Source organism: Rattus norvegicus, chromosome 3 (assembly GCF_021556685.1).
Source record: "Rattus norvegicus strain SHRSP/BbbUtx chromosome 3, alternate assembly SHRSP_T2T, whole genome shotgun sequence".
Taxonomy (NCBI): Eukaryota; Metazoa; Chordata; class Mammalia; order Rodentia; family Muridae; genus Rattus; species Rattus norvegicus.
In genome coordinates, this window is record NC_141536.1 from 46,477,850 (window position 1) to 46,491,869 (window position 14,020).

Genomic DNA, 14,020 nt, shown 5'->3' on the forward strand with positions numbered 1-14,020 from the left:
GCCGTTCCTTTTTGCCAAATGATAAAAACCAAGATGTTCTTTTGATGTTTATAATCAGATAGCGTGTATAAAGAGTTTTCTCAAAAGTTGAATCACTGGTAAAGTTACTAAATATATGGAGGATGCCATTTAAGCAATGTAAATAATATTCTAAAAAAAATAGAAGTGTATTCTTGTGCAGTATTTGGGACATACAGATATTTTTAAATCTATCCAAAAATCAAATTCAACTATATATCCTGTATTTTTTATTTGCTACTTTGGGCAACTGCGGCCACCATTTATTTACAAAACCACAAATAACCTTTCTCACATTCTGCATCAAATGCAGCATAGCTACGGTCAGGGTTTCAAAGCTCTGATGATGTATCCACACCATATAGAACTGTGAGTAACTACAAAGTTGCAACTATCTGGTCCAAAGAATGTACGGATAGGTTAAAAGAAATCATCACCTGGTCGATTTGGGGTTTCTACGCAGAAAAGAAACTCTAGGAGTTGATGACCTGGATAAGTTGTCCTCAGAGGGTGGGGAAATAACTGTGGAGGAGGCTCCTGGTAAGAACTTGAAAGAACCAGTAAGAGAGATGGACTAGAATCCATGAGACAGGCTGCAGCCAATCACAGGTGAGATGGGCGGGGCTTGCTCCGTCAGGGGTGGGCTTGCGGTCGGGGGCGGGACTCTAGGAGGAGGTGGCTCGCCCAGCGGTGGTGCGCGATACAGCGCTCGGACCTTCCGCACCTGTCGCACACACTTGTGCCTTCCTCACAGCAGCGCTGACGCCGACTTACTGGTGACGCGTGACTTTCGATCTCCTGGTCATGGCCTACCCGGGATACGGAGGGGCGGTAAGTCCTCACCATCTCAGGCTACCCTACGGGCCGCATCACCGTGCAGAGTTCACCCTGTGGCCCTGGCAGTGCCTTCTGGTACCAGGCGACGCCCGGACTCTCTGAGGTGCTAAGAAGCCGGGGCTGGGCGGGGCCCTACGCCCAAGGGAGAACCGTGAGCTGGCGTCTGGTCCAGAGCCTCAAGAAACGTCCTTGTCCACTTCACTTGTGTGAAGTGTTTGTGTTTTCTAGATTTTGTTTTTAGAGCAGAGGAGCAAAAGACCAGGTCTTGTTCCAGTTACCTTTTGTGATTTATTCCTCCAACTTAAGTAGTTTTTCTGTTTTCATCCTGAGTTTTTATTTATTTGTTTTTATAACCATATCTTGTCTTTTAAGTTGCTTATGAAAAAAATTGAGATGTCCTTTCAGTGCCTGCTAATAAACTTTTCTATAGTACCAAGCGCAACCTGATTTTCTAGACTTTGCTTTTGGAGGGGGATGGCTATTTCCTCTTCTGTAACGTTATCCTCAATACCTGAGAGTTACAAGTAATTATTGCAACCTGTGGTAGACCCTTCCTCTTTCGGAAGAAGCTAAACTTTCACTCCTCTTGCCAATGACCTGCGCAGTGAGGCGGGCTATCAAGTAGGGCTGTGCCGTGGTCACAGACTTCCTAGGCCTATTGCTATTTGCTGTTCCCTAAAAAGAGAAATTAATGTTTTGTTACAGATAGGAGTAGACATTGGCAGGTTAGTTATGGGCTTCAAAAAAATAACTCCTACCCTTGGGAATAAGTGGTTAGTTTTAAAAGTAACTTTCAGTTCTAGACCTTCAGCTTCAACACACACTTTACTAAAACTGGTTTGCTTGTAGTTACTTGCTTGAATGCCAGCTAGCCTTGTGCACTCTCCAACATATACTCATTAGTCATTTAAATGGGCTGAGAACGTCCTTAATGTAATGTTACCAGTCCATCTTTTAATACTTGTTCTATTTAACAAAATAGAAAGTGTTTTCTGCTAGGAAATATACCTTATCTGAGAAAGTATATATTTCATAAGGTGCATTTCCAATACATTTCATTTGTTTAATGATTATTTATCGGAGATAGCTGAGGATGTAGTTTAGGTGGTAGAGTGCTTGCCCTGGGTAAGGCCCTGGGTTGGATCGCAGAACCACATAAATTGGACCTGTTAGCCAGGCCTGAAATCCCAACACTTGAGAGATGGGGGCAGGAATAGCAGGGGTTCAAGGTCATTCTCAGCTTGAGGCTAATCTGAGCTACAGGAGACCTTGTGTAAATTAGTAAACAAGGAATCAAACCCAGCTAGAACCAGCTGAGCGAGGTAGCTCACTATGTCACCCTAACACTTTGTAGGCCAAGGCAGCAATTGTTAAGAGTTCAAGACCAGCCTGTGACTGCAATGGGGGTCTAGGCTATCCTGAGGCACAGTACAAAATCTTGTCCCCCAAATGTACAAAGACTAAAATAAAATAAGAATCCTCAAGTATTTTATTATTTCTGAACTAATATAATCGTATGTGACCTATGGGATTTTCTTTCTCATCTTGTGCATGGTAAAGAAAACAAAATAAACAAACATATGCATGTTGTAGGGTAAGTATGAGAGGAACATCTGTATTTTTGTAAATTTTAAGCATTAAATACACATAACTATAAATGATCCAAATCGTTACAATTTTCGTATATTTTCATTTTGAGAAACTATGTTTCATCAAGAAAAGATTCTAGACTATTACCTCTAAAGTTTCAGTTCTCCCTAATGTATAAGTACACCTGGATATGAAATTTATTTTAAACACACACACACACACACACACACACACACACACACACACATATAAGTTTTCTGTAGAACTATAATAAATTTGTTTTATAAACAGTATTTTTTAACTGATAAATCACAGAAAAAAGTGAAAATATGGTGAACATGTGAAATAGTTTTTTTTTTTTTTCTTTTTTCTTTTTTTCGGAGCTGGGGACTGAACCCAGGGCCTTGTGCTTGCTAGGCAGGCGCTCTACCACTGAGCTAAATCCCCAGCCCCCATGAAATAGTTTTTATTGCACATTCAAGCACTGTAATGTTTTCTATCTTTGCCTTTCATTTCTCAGTTGATTCTTACACATTATAAACACAGATTTTACCTCAAACTCAGTTCTGAGATTGAGTGCCAGGAAAAGCAAAAGTCCAAATTTTTATGTTGACATTATGGTTTTAATTTTTAAAAGTTGTTTAAAATACAATGCCCAACAAAGTGGGGCAGTGGTACAAAGCAACCAGGCAGCCAAACAAACAAACAAAATAACCCAAGCAGAATCATGTAATTATATGTAATAATTATTCATCATATGAGAGGTTTATTTTAGGGTGGTATCTAGGATATAGTTGCTCCGTGAGTTTTCCTCAATAAAATCTACAAAAGTGACTTAAATGAAGACTACTACCAAAAATAAGAGTGGTTCATAAGAGGCACCCAGTTACAGTTTTGCTAGTCCTAAAAGCGGAGTGAAAAATAGAATAGTATCAAACAGTACACAACCTCACACGTAATTTCCACAGAACTACCAATGACATCTATGCAGTGTGCTTCTTGTCCTAAGTGTATAGCTCTGACCAACAAAGGAAGGATGGTACTAACAGTAATGGTGCTGAACAGAGTGGTTCGAGGCCAGCACCCCATGTATAGGGAAAATGCATGTAGTTCAGCAGCCATGGAACACAGTGTGATGGTACTCCAGATACACAGATATTACAGAGCAAAGATATCCACAAGGAGGGTCAGTGTACAAAACCATGGCACATGGTTAAATAACATCAAGACGCACATACCCTGCAGCCTTTAAAGAAAGGCGTTCATCTATCTCATTGTACAAGGATAGGGAGAAGTCATTAAAGTTACCTATCATGGTTTATGATCTCTCTCTCTCTCTCTCTCTCTCACACACACACACACACACACACACACACACACACACACACACACACTTGTAGATACATGTATAGAATGAGTGTTTAGGTGGAATTTATTTGTTAAATTTCTTAGGTTAAATTTCTGTGGATCTGCAACTTCCAGAAAAGAAAAAGAAAACAAAAAATGCCCTTTTCACTGCAAGTTAAGAAAACATAAATGTCTCAATTCCTCTATCTCAAAGATTCACTTTAGAAGTTTTGTTCTACAGTTTATCTGATGAATAAAATTAATGGAATTTTCCATTTCTGAGTGTGTATTTTCAGCTTGCCAGTTGTTTCAATAAGCACAAAGTATCTTTTAACTATTTTTAAACTAGCTGCTGCAAAATATTTAAGAGAGGATTTAAACTCCAGATCTGATTGATTAAACAGCAAATCAAAACAAAAGTCCAGGGGTTTACTCCAACTGTAAATATATGTAAAATTTAAATTTCAGATTTCAAACTAAGTTAAGGAAAGATTCTACCCCCAGGGTCCATTCTATTATAAAGATCTGGCAATTAATAAGGGGAAAATGGCCCATTTTTCTAACAGAAACATATTTGTTCTACTTTGTCCCTTAAATGTAATAACTTCATTGTTTGCTGCCAACATTGTAAACAGACTGAAATATCAGATTACACAACAGGAAAACATTCACCAAAATTTAGCAAAGAAAACTCATATACACTATTTTCTTTAAATTTTAATGTATTCATTTTAACATCCTGTTTACTGCCCCTCCTTCTAGTCACCCCTTCCCCTAATTCTTCCCCCAAACCCCTTTTCTTCTGGGAGAGTGGAGGCCCCACCTGTTTATGCCCAACCCTGGCACATCAAGTCTCTGTGGGTCAACGTGCATCCTCTCTCTCTGAGGCCATACAATGCAGCCCAGGTAGGAGAACATATCCCACAGACAGGCAACAGCTTTTGAGATAGCCTCTGCTCCAGTTGTTCAGGATCCACCTGAAGACCAAGCTGCACATCTGCTGCATATGTTTGCATGGTGGGGGAGGGAGTATATGTTTTTGTAAAAATATAAAAATAAAAAAGAGTAGTTGTCTTTTACCCTGCTAGGTCCACACCGCGGTGCCCCAAGATATCTGCTAGATATCTTTGCGGAAACACAGCCCAGCCGCACACTTTCCTACACTCAAACCCTCACATAAATGAACACACAACACAATAATCTTAGATCCAATTGGTAAGATATAATTGCCCACTTAAACATACAAAGCCCAGTACTATCTATCCCTTGAGAACATTAATAACAACCTGTAAATACACAGAGCAGAACCTGCCATCTTGTCCTACCACGGCTTCTCTGCCCCTCTCTCCCTCCTGTCTCTTCTTCTCTTCCCGTCTCCTCTTCCTTCAAACTTCTCTCCCGCCCGTCCTTCCTTCTCCTCCAATGACAGGCCTCCTTCTATCCTGTACCTGCCCCTCACCTGTACTTTACAAATTCAATGGGGAGAAGGTTCTGGTGAAGTCACCTGATTCCTGAGTACATGACAGGGCAGTTGTCCTTGGGGCAGTGGAATTAGCATCAAAATACAGATAACTCCAGGGCAAACCACAACAGGTGTAAGCTATTATTTTAATGGGTAAAGAAATATAAGTGGTTGATTCCTCTATTTGCAGAAACAACTAAAACAATGTAAGTCTGCCATGTATAAACATGTACATAGATAGAGAGTGTAGATATGAAAGACTGATTACACAGCCTGCTTCTGAACATTGTGTGGGACCAGCAGCTGGTTTCAGGTCATGATCCAATATGGCTTCTGCATCTTTAAGAATGGAATAATAAAATTGTCCAGCAACAATTCGAGGTGGAAGGTGACTGAGGGGATAGTAATTAACACTTATGATTGGCAGTTGGATGCCAAGCTCAAAGGGTGTGCAGGTTGGGGTTGCCATTCAAACGCAGTTCCAGGTTCTGCAGGGAACCAGTTTCTTCAGGAAGATAAGTAGCAGGTTCTTTCCCATGATGACAGGAAGTGCAAGTGATAAGGTCATCAATACCTGGGAAGAGTGGTCCACTGCCTTGTTGTCAAGAACAATTTCTGTAAATCCTTAAGATAAGCAATTTCATTGTTCAAGGGTTCCGAATTGCTTTCCTCTAGACCCAATTCTCTTAATTTCCTAAGGTTTCCAAGATTGTGGGGAAGCATCTTTGGAAGATTGTTTGATAATACTGGAATCTCAGAACTTGGTGAGCCAGCTAGTGACTAAATCCAGTTCTAGCATAACTGACCAAGTTCCCCAATCTAAAAGAAGAGATGTTAACTGGTTGTCTTCATATGCATCTTATTTTATTTACTCTTTACGTCTGGAGGAGAAAATTCCAAAATGAGATCTTGTTGATTTGATTGTGTTTTATGTTGAGGGAATAAATTGTGGAAAACTGAGATGGTCCCACCGGATATGGTTGGGAGTGATTTTTTGCTAAGGTCTAGCCACTCAATTTTACAAGACTGAGTAAGACTCTCTAGTGTGGAAATGTCGTTATTATTTTTTAATTCACATTCTTAGCTTTACAACATTTTGGTAATGATCTGGGTATTCCTGACAGTCTGTTTTATCTCAGGCTAAGATGGTTTAAACTGGACAGATTTCCTCTTGTATGTGGGAGGTCTGTTTGTTCACTGAGCTGCAAGTCAAGGTTGGATATCTGGGTGCAGTTTCCAGTCTCCTTTGGAAAGTGTTCAAGTTGATGGGTGAGCCGCATCGAGCATACGGAAGTCACGTAGCTCGCCGATTCCAACTGTTAGTTCAGGATTTTGTCCTCTCGAGTGCTGTGTTGCTGAGTTTGGGCAGGTTTTTCATGACCTTTTCCAAAGGTGTAGAGTGGGGAGCGAATCAAGCCTATCATCATTGAAGGAATTCCCCTTAGTTCATTATGCTGTAAATCAAGCATCCACCGCTTCTTCAAGAATCAGGCAAACTGGTCAGTGAACTTCCACTGAGTGCCAAGAGTCCGGAGATTTACTAGACAGCCCCTCTCTGCTGGGAGGGCTTGTACTTTGTTACTGTGTAAATAAAGCTGTCCTAATTGAGTCAGCCCTTTGATTGATGGAGGTAGTGTATGTATAGATCCCCTGGATGCTTCCTCCAGGCAGCTCTTATGCTCCTTAATGGCTGAATTGTTCTTGTAAGTCCCAGGTACTGGATTTAGCTGTTTGATGATGATATTGTCCACTGAAAGAGCACCCCTGGCTAGGCAGCACTGGGATATCCTTCCCCCTTCCTTTTGGTTTTAGACTCTTCTTCTTTGTTTTCTCCAAACCTCTAGAAGCTTTTGTCTCTTTATTTTCTCTTTCCTTGGTGGATAGTACTTGGAATCTTTCTTTGTAGTCTTTTTTATTTTTTATTTATTTATTTATTATTTATTTATTTTTCACCTAATCTATCACACATGGTGACTCAAGCTGAGACAAAATAACTTATTTTATTTGTGAGAGATCCAGATTGGAAGGTGATAAAGAGACAAAGATCTTACACAACCAAACCAAACCAAACCAAACCAAACCAAACCAAACCAAACCAAACCAAACAAAACAAGAGCAAGCCTCAGTGGCGATGACTCAGTGGTTCAGACCACTGGTTGCTCTTACAGAGGATCAGGGTTTGATTCCCAGCACCCACAAGGATGCTCTAAGGATGCTCTTAGTCATCTGTAGTTCCAGTTCCAGTGATTCCGATGCTCGATCTGACCTCTTATGTAGTACCAGCATACAAACAGGCCAACCACATAAAATAAAAACAAATAAATCCTGAAAGAGAAATGCTGGCACAAGGAAGGAACCGTCTTGGAGACACACCCATCTGTTGTGTGTGTTGTATCTCAAGGCGCTGTGGTCAATTTTGATAAGTCATTCCAACAGATACAATGGTGCCAGGGTCAGACTCATGGCCCCCTTCCTGAATGTATTTCCTACAGTTCCTTCTGCTTCCTTCATGCCTTCTACTTTACCACAGCCCAGAGTCACCTGAGCAGCCTACCAGCAGGGTCATAAGTCACGGGTCTGCTTCTTTCTCATTCTTGTAATTCTTTTCTCCTGCTGCCCTCTGGCAGTCTTTGCTGCTCCTGCAAAGATTCAAGGCAAGACATTTTTGTTCAGAACTGAGTAATGAACAGCCTTAATGCGTCTTTCTTCTCTGGACTCATAAAATGCAACATAGTGTGCTTTTCCAAGTATTCAACTATTTCTCAAGGAAAAAGAATAGACCATGGCCATAACAAAAGTTAAGTGCATGGGCAGCTTCAGTCGTCAGACTGTGTTTGAACACCTGGCCCATTCCAGAATCCTTGAAGTTTCCGATCCTCAAAGACAGAAAGGTCAGACTATTTTTGTATCTCACAGACAGAAGAAAATCAGCATAAAAGAACGAAAGTACTTAGACTGGTACTAGGCTTCATTAATGCCCCCAGTGGTTGTTAGCAGTCCACCAGATTTTTATTTTATAGATTTTCATGCTGGTTTGGAAGAAGACTTTGATCCTGGTCACTATACTTTTCTGGGGGGAAAAAGCATTTTATGCAATGAAGGATGCTTCAGCTCTGTGATTTCTCATGTTCAGGTTATGGCTTAAATATACATACCAGCTTTTCAACTAAGTTCATGTCTGGAAATGTACTTATTAGTTTACTATAGATGAAACGCTGAGATTTTACTTTCTGTTTTTCTGCTTTTAGTTTTGCTTAAAATTACACTTAAATTCTCCTTTTTAAGTAGTGGTTCTCAGCCTGTGGGTTACAACCATCTGGGGTCAAATGATTCTTTCACTGGGGTGGCCTAAGACCATCCAAAACCATATACATACATACATACACACACACACACACACACACACACACACACATATATATATATATGTGTGTGTGTGTGTGATATATATATGTGTGTGTGTATGTATATATGTATGTATGTATGTATATTTTCCCTCCATCTTTATTAAATTGGGTATTTCTTATTTACATTTCAATTGTTATTCCCTTTCCAGGTTTCCAGGCCAACATCCCCCTAACGCCTACCCATCCCCTTCTATATGGGTGTTCCCCTCCCCATCGTCCACCCATTACCACCCTCCCCCCAACAATCCCGTTCACTAGGGGTTCAGTCTTGGCAGGACCAAGGGCTTCCCCTTCCACTGATGCCCTTACTAGGCTATTCATTGCTACCTATGAGGTTGGAGCCCAGGGTCAGTCCATATATAGTCTTTGGGGGGTAGTGGCTTAGTACCTGGAAGCTCTGGTTGGTTGGCATTGTTGTTCATATGGGGGTCTCAAACTCCTTCAAGCTCTTTCAGTCCTTCCTCTGAATCCTTCAACGAGGGTCCCATTCTCAGTTCCATGGTTTGCTGCTGGCATTCGCCTATGTATTTGCCCTATTCTGGTTGTGTCTCTTAGGAGAGATCTATATCCGATTCCTGTCAGCCTGCACTTCTTTGCTTCATCCATCTTATCTAGTTTGGTGGCTGTATATGTATGTATGGGCCACATGTGGGGCAGGTCTGAATGGGCATTCCTTCAGTCTCTGTTCTAAATTTTGCCTCCCTATCCCCTCCCAAGGGTATTCTTGTTCCCCCTTTAAAGAAGGAGTGAAGCATCTGCATTTTGATCATCTGTCTTGAGTTTCATGTGTTCTGTGCATCTAGGGTAATTCGAGCATTTGGGCTAATGTCCACTTATCAATGAGTGCATAACATGCGTGTTTTTCTGTGGTTGGGTTACCTCACTCAGGATGATATTTTCCAGTTCCATCCATTTGCCTACGAATTCCTCTGTTGAAGGGCATCTGGGTTCTTTCCAGCTTCTGGCTATTATAAATAAGGCTGCTATGAACATAGTGGACCACGTGTCTTTGTTATATGTTGGGGCATCTTTTGGGTATATGACCAAGAGTGGTATAGCTAGGTCCTCAGGTAGTTCAATGTCCAATTTTCTGAGGAACCTCCAGACTGATTTCCAGAATGGTTGTACCAGTCTGCAATCCCACCAACAATGGAGGAGTGTTCCTCTTTCTTCCCATCCTCGCCAGCATCTGCTGTCACCGGAGTTTTTGATCTTAGTCATTCTGACTGGTATGAGGTGGAATCTCAGAGTTGTTTTGATTTGCATTTCCCTTCTGACTAAAGATGTCGAACATTTCTTTAGGTGTTGATCAGCCATTCAGCGTTCCTCAGCTGTGAATTCTTTGTTTAGGTCTGAACCCCATTTTTTTTCTTTTTCTTTTTTTTCAGAGCTGGGGACCGAACCCAGGGCCTTGCGTTTGCTAGGCAAGCGCTCTACCACTGAGCTAAATCCCCAACCCCCTGAACCCCATTTTTAATAGGGTTATTTGTTTCCCTGCAGTCTAACTTCATGAGTTCTTTGTATATTTTGGATATGAGCCTTCTATCAGTTGTAGGCAAAACCACATATATTTATATAACAATTCACTACAATAGCAAAGTTACAGTTATGAAGCTGCAATGAAAATAGTTTTATTGTCCCATGTAATCACAGCATGAGGAACTGTACTAAAGCATAAATCATAGCATAAGAAAGGCTTGGAAACTGCCTTAAAGGTTCTTAGAGGTTAGAGGCTGGAGGGACGGCTCAGTGGTTAAGAGCACACACTGCTCATGTAGAGGACCCAAGTTCAGTTCTCAGGCAGCTCACAACATGTATCTCTAACACCAGGAGATCAAACATCTTTTGGCTTCTGTAGGTACCTACACTCACATGCCCAACCCTCTCCCGTACGTGTCTTCTCATAATTAGAGGCTTGAAACTTTTCTTTTATAGTTTTTTAAAATATCAAGTAACATGATGACAGACTGTGTTTTAATACAGGGCTTCTGGTGTCTTGTAGTTTAAGCATTAGTGGTGGATATGTTTGCAAGATTTGGTACTGGATTTTTAGTTTTCAGGTGACTTCTAATAAATAATGTATTTTAAGCCAAGTTTTGTAGCTTAACTTTTTGTCTCTAACTCCTTCTTCTCACTCAACAGTTTGGAAACTTCGGCGGTCAGATTCCAGGGATGCAAGTGCAAATGGGCCAGCCTGTGCCAGGCGCAGGGCCCAATATGTTCTCTGGTGGTTACCCTGGGTACCTTACATACTCTGACAGCTACTCCCCTGCCGATGACTCCATGTGGACTTACTTCACGGCTGTTGCTGGGCAGGTGAGGTACTAAATCTTCTATCAAATACTAGTCAATAAATGGTCACTATCCACTTAGGGTATCATGTAAAGTGTCTGTAAAGTTTATGTCTAAAGCTTATGTAGAATAATACTGTTCTTATCAAAGGTGAGGGGAGTCATAACACACACACACACACACACACAGACACACACAACTTATGTGCACATGTGCGCAGTTAAAAAAATAAACACAATTCCAGAGACAGCAACTAGTATATATTTAATTTGGGGTATAGTTTGGGGGTTTATTTTTTGAATTCTATTGAGTTTGCTCTTGACATGTGAATAGTGTGCATTCTTACCGTTGTAACATGTGAATAGTGTGCATTCTTACCGTTGTAACATGATCTCTTCCTATTATTGTCCCATCTTCCCTACAAGTCCCCTTCCCACAGGCATGGCCTTCATTGCTGCCATTCTTACTAGTTGGTTTGTTGGTTTGTTTGTTTGTTTGTCTTTGAGACCCACTGAGTTTAATTGGGATCGTCAGTTTCATTGTAGGAAGCCTGTAAGTCGGATGGCTAGAATATTGCTCATTTGACTGAAAGGGGTGACATTCCCGAAGTTGGGGAATCTGATTCTTCCTGACAGTGTGCTCTCTGTAGCGAGTGGATGTGGTTTGTCCCTTTCAAGCTCATGCTGGAGTGTAATTGCAAGTGTGTTGGTATTGAGTGGCAGCAGAGTTCTTGAGAGGTCATTGGCAGGGTTCCACCCTCTTGGCAGGGTGAGTGTAATCCCTCTCCATGGTTCAAAAGCAAGCCATTCACCTCCTCTCTTTCTTCTTGGATACAGGTTTTTATTCTTCAAACACTTCCTGGCCTTTTATACTCATCTGCTACTCACAGAAAAGCAGGTAGCCATCTCAGAAACAGACAAACCCTTCCTGGCTTCCAAAATCATGAGCCAAAATAAACTTTTTAAAATATAATTGTATCAGTTTCAGGTGTATGGTTATAGCCACAGACAGTGGAATATATGGCGTAATTATACCCCAAATTAAATATATGCTAGTTCCTGTCTCTGGAATTGTGTTTATTTTTTAACTGTGCGCATGTGCGCACGTGTGTGTGTGTGTGTGTGTGTGTGTGTGTGTGTGTGTGTGTGTGTGGACATGAATGATGATGCCCATGAAGTCCAGAGGCTTCTGATCACTTGGAGTTAAGAATCACACGTAGGCTTGAGCCAGTTGGCCAGGTTCTGGAAATCAAACTATGGTCTTTAGAAAAGCAGTAAGAGCTCTTAACCATTGAGTTATCCCTCACACCTGCTGAATTATATTTATATTTTAAAAGAAATTTCTTTATCATGTTTCACCCTACCCTCCTTAAATGACTTTTAAATACAAAACCAAGTCTATTTATATGAAAGAAAAGAATGAATACTCACAATTTGCTTGAATACAAAGAAGTTTTAGAGTTGTAACTTAATAAGGATGGGAATAATATTTTCAACTTTGGCATCAATTCCGTTAACTGTAAATAGACATATTGCAGTCAAGATATAATTATGTCACATGATGTGGTTAGGAAATCACTTCTGCTGTCACTCATTAATTCAAGTTGAGAAACTGCATGTGTTATCACAGACAAAGTTATATAATTTTTAGTAATAAATGGTATAAGTCAATGGCACACTGCTACAAAGATTATCAACTTTTCTATTTTTTTAACACAAAAATGAAAACAAAATGTTAACTTAATGGTATGCTATGGTATTAGCAATTAGTCCCTACTACTTTGAATATACATGTAGGCCAGCTATTTCTGTCCAGCAAAGCAGGTTGAACCTGCCAATTCAGGTCTCTGACTTATTGTTATGGACAATATATGATCTTAGTGGCTTTGCCTTTACTTTCACTATTAATACACTAATTTATCATGATCAAGTAATTTTATACATACTGTCCTATAAAATTATAAGTGAAATTAAAAACATATCCATCTGCTGTGGTTTGAATGTGAACACCCTCAGAGGCTCGTGTTTCTGTATATTTGGTCCCTAGCTCATAGTGCTGTTTTGAAGATTGTGGACATGGGATGCAGATAAAGGGTCATAGGAGTGGGATTTGAAAGCTACAGAGCTTTGTGCTTCCTGATTTGCTAAGACGTAACAGCCACATGACAACCTCCTCCGCCATGAACACAGCCCAAGTCACCCTGTCTTCTTCAGCAAGATGACCCTGTCTATTTAAACTGTCAATCAAAGTGAAACCTCTAGTTTTTAAAAATAGCTTCTAAAAAGTATTGTGCCATAGCAATAAAATAATCTTTACAGGATTATACTTATTTGTGTTGGTTTTGACTGCATTTGGTATGAAAGAAATATTTCTTTCATTAAAATATTATTTCATTATTACAATTATGATTTATACATATGTATAACATGGAACTATACCCAAGTATATAAAATCTCAATTATATTTTATGTATGGATGAAAACATGTATATATAATTGCATGTATATTATACGTGTTTCTACCCATGTTTCCTAGCTCATAAATCCTTCCCCTAGTCAGGAAAAGAAGTTAGAATTTCTCTTTTGTAAGGTAGATTGTAGAAACTCAATCTTCCCCTGCTTTAGATTGCCATAAAGAAATTCCATTATGTATGGTGACTTGTTACAAGGCCCTCAGTCCAGAACAGTTCTGCTGTGTCCTGCGTACGCTGTGCGAGATGTGGATACTGTGGATGCTCGTGAGGACAGAGGAACACGTCTCTCTAAACTGCGATACAAAATATTAAAAGATGTCTATTTCTTCCAAATATCATTTGGATCAAATTCCTAAATTCTTATTGCCTTCTTTTTCTTTTGTTGGCCCTTTTCAAAATGAATCAAAAGTTATCTGCTGGACTGTTTCATTGAGAATAAGTATTACAATATGAAACACTATAATAATATATTTTGTATATATAAGTGGGTCTAAAAATTATTAAGCCACAGTATTTGACACCTTGTTGTGCAAAGCCTTATTTGACACTAGTATTGTGCTCTGGGATATTAGGCAGTAGGAAGAACAGAGAGGA

General features: G+C 40.1%; 1 protein-coding gene and 1 pseudogene across 4 annotated transcripts in view; one reads left to right on the top strand and one right to left on the bottom strand.

Moving 5' to 3' along the window:
- The first annotated feature begins 679 nt into the window (after positions 1-679).
- The window catches only part of Gca (grancalcin), a 32,590-nt gene continuing 19,249 nt past the window's right edge, over positions 680-14,020 (top strand). For 2 of the 4 annotated variants that reach the window (NM_001106483.5, NM_001429792.1), the window contains 2 exon segments: positions 681-849; positions 10,804-10,977. In NM_001106483.5, the coding sequence (NP_001099953.1) occupies positions 823-849; positions 10,804-10,977 (201 nt within the window). In that variant the 5' untranslated portion in view covers positions 681-822. 4 annotated transcript variants of the gene reach the window in all.
- On the bottom strand, positions 5,564-7,165 carry Shoc2-ps1 (SHOC2 leucine-rich repeat scaffold protein, pseudogene 1; annotated as a pseudogene).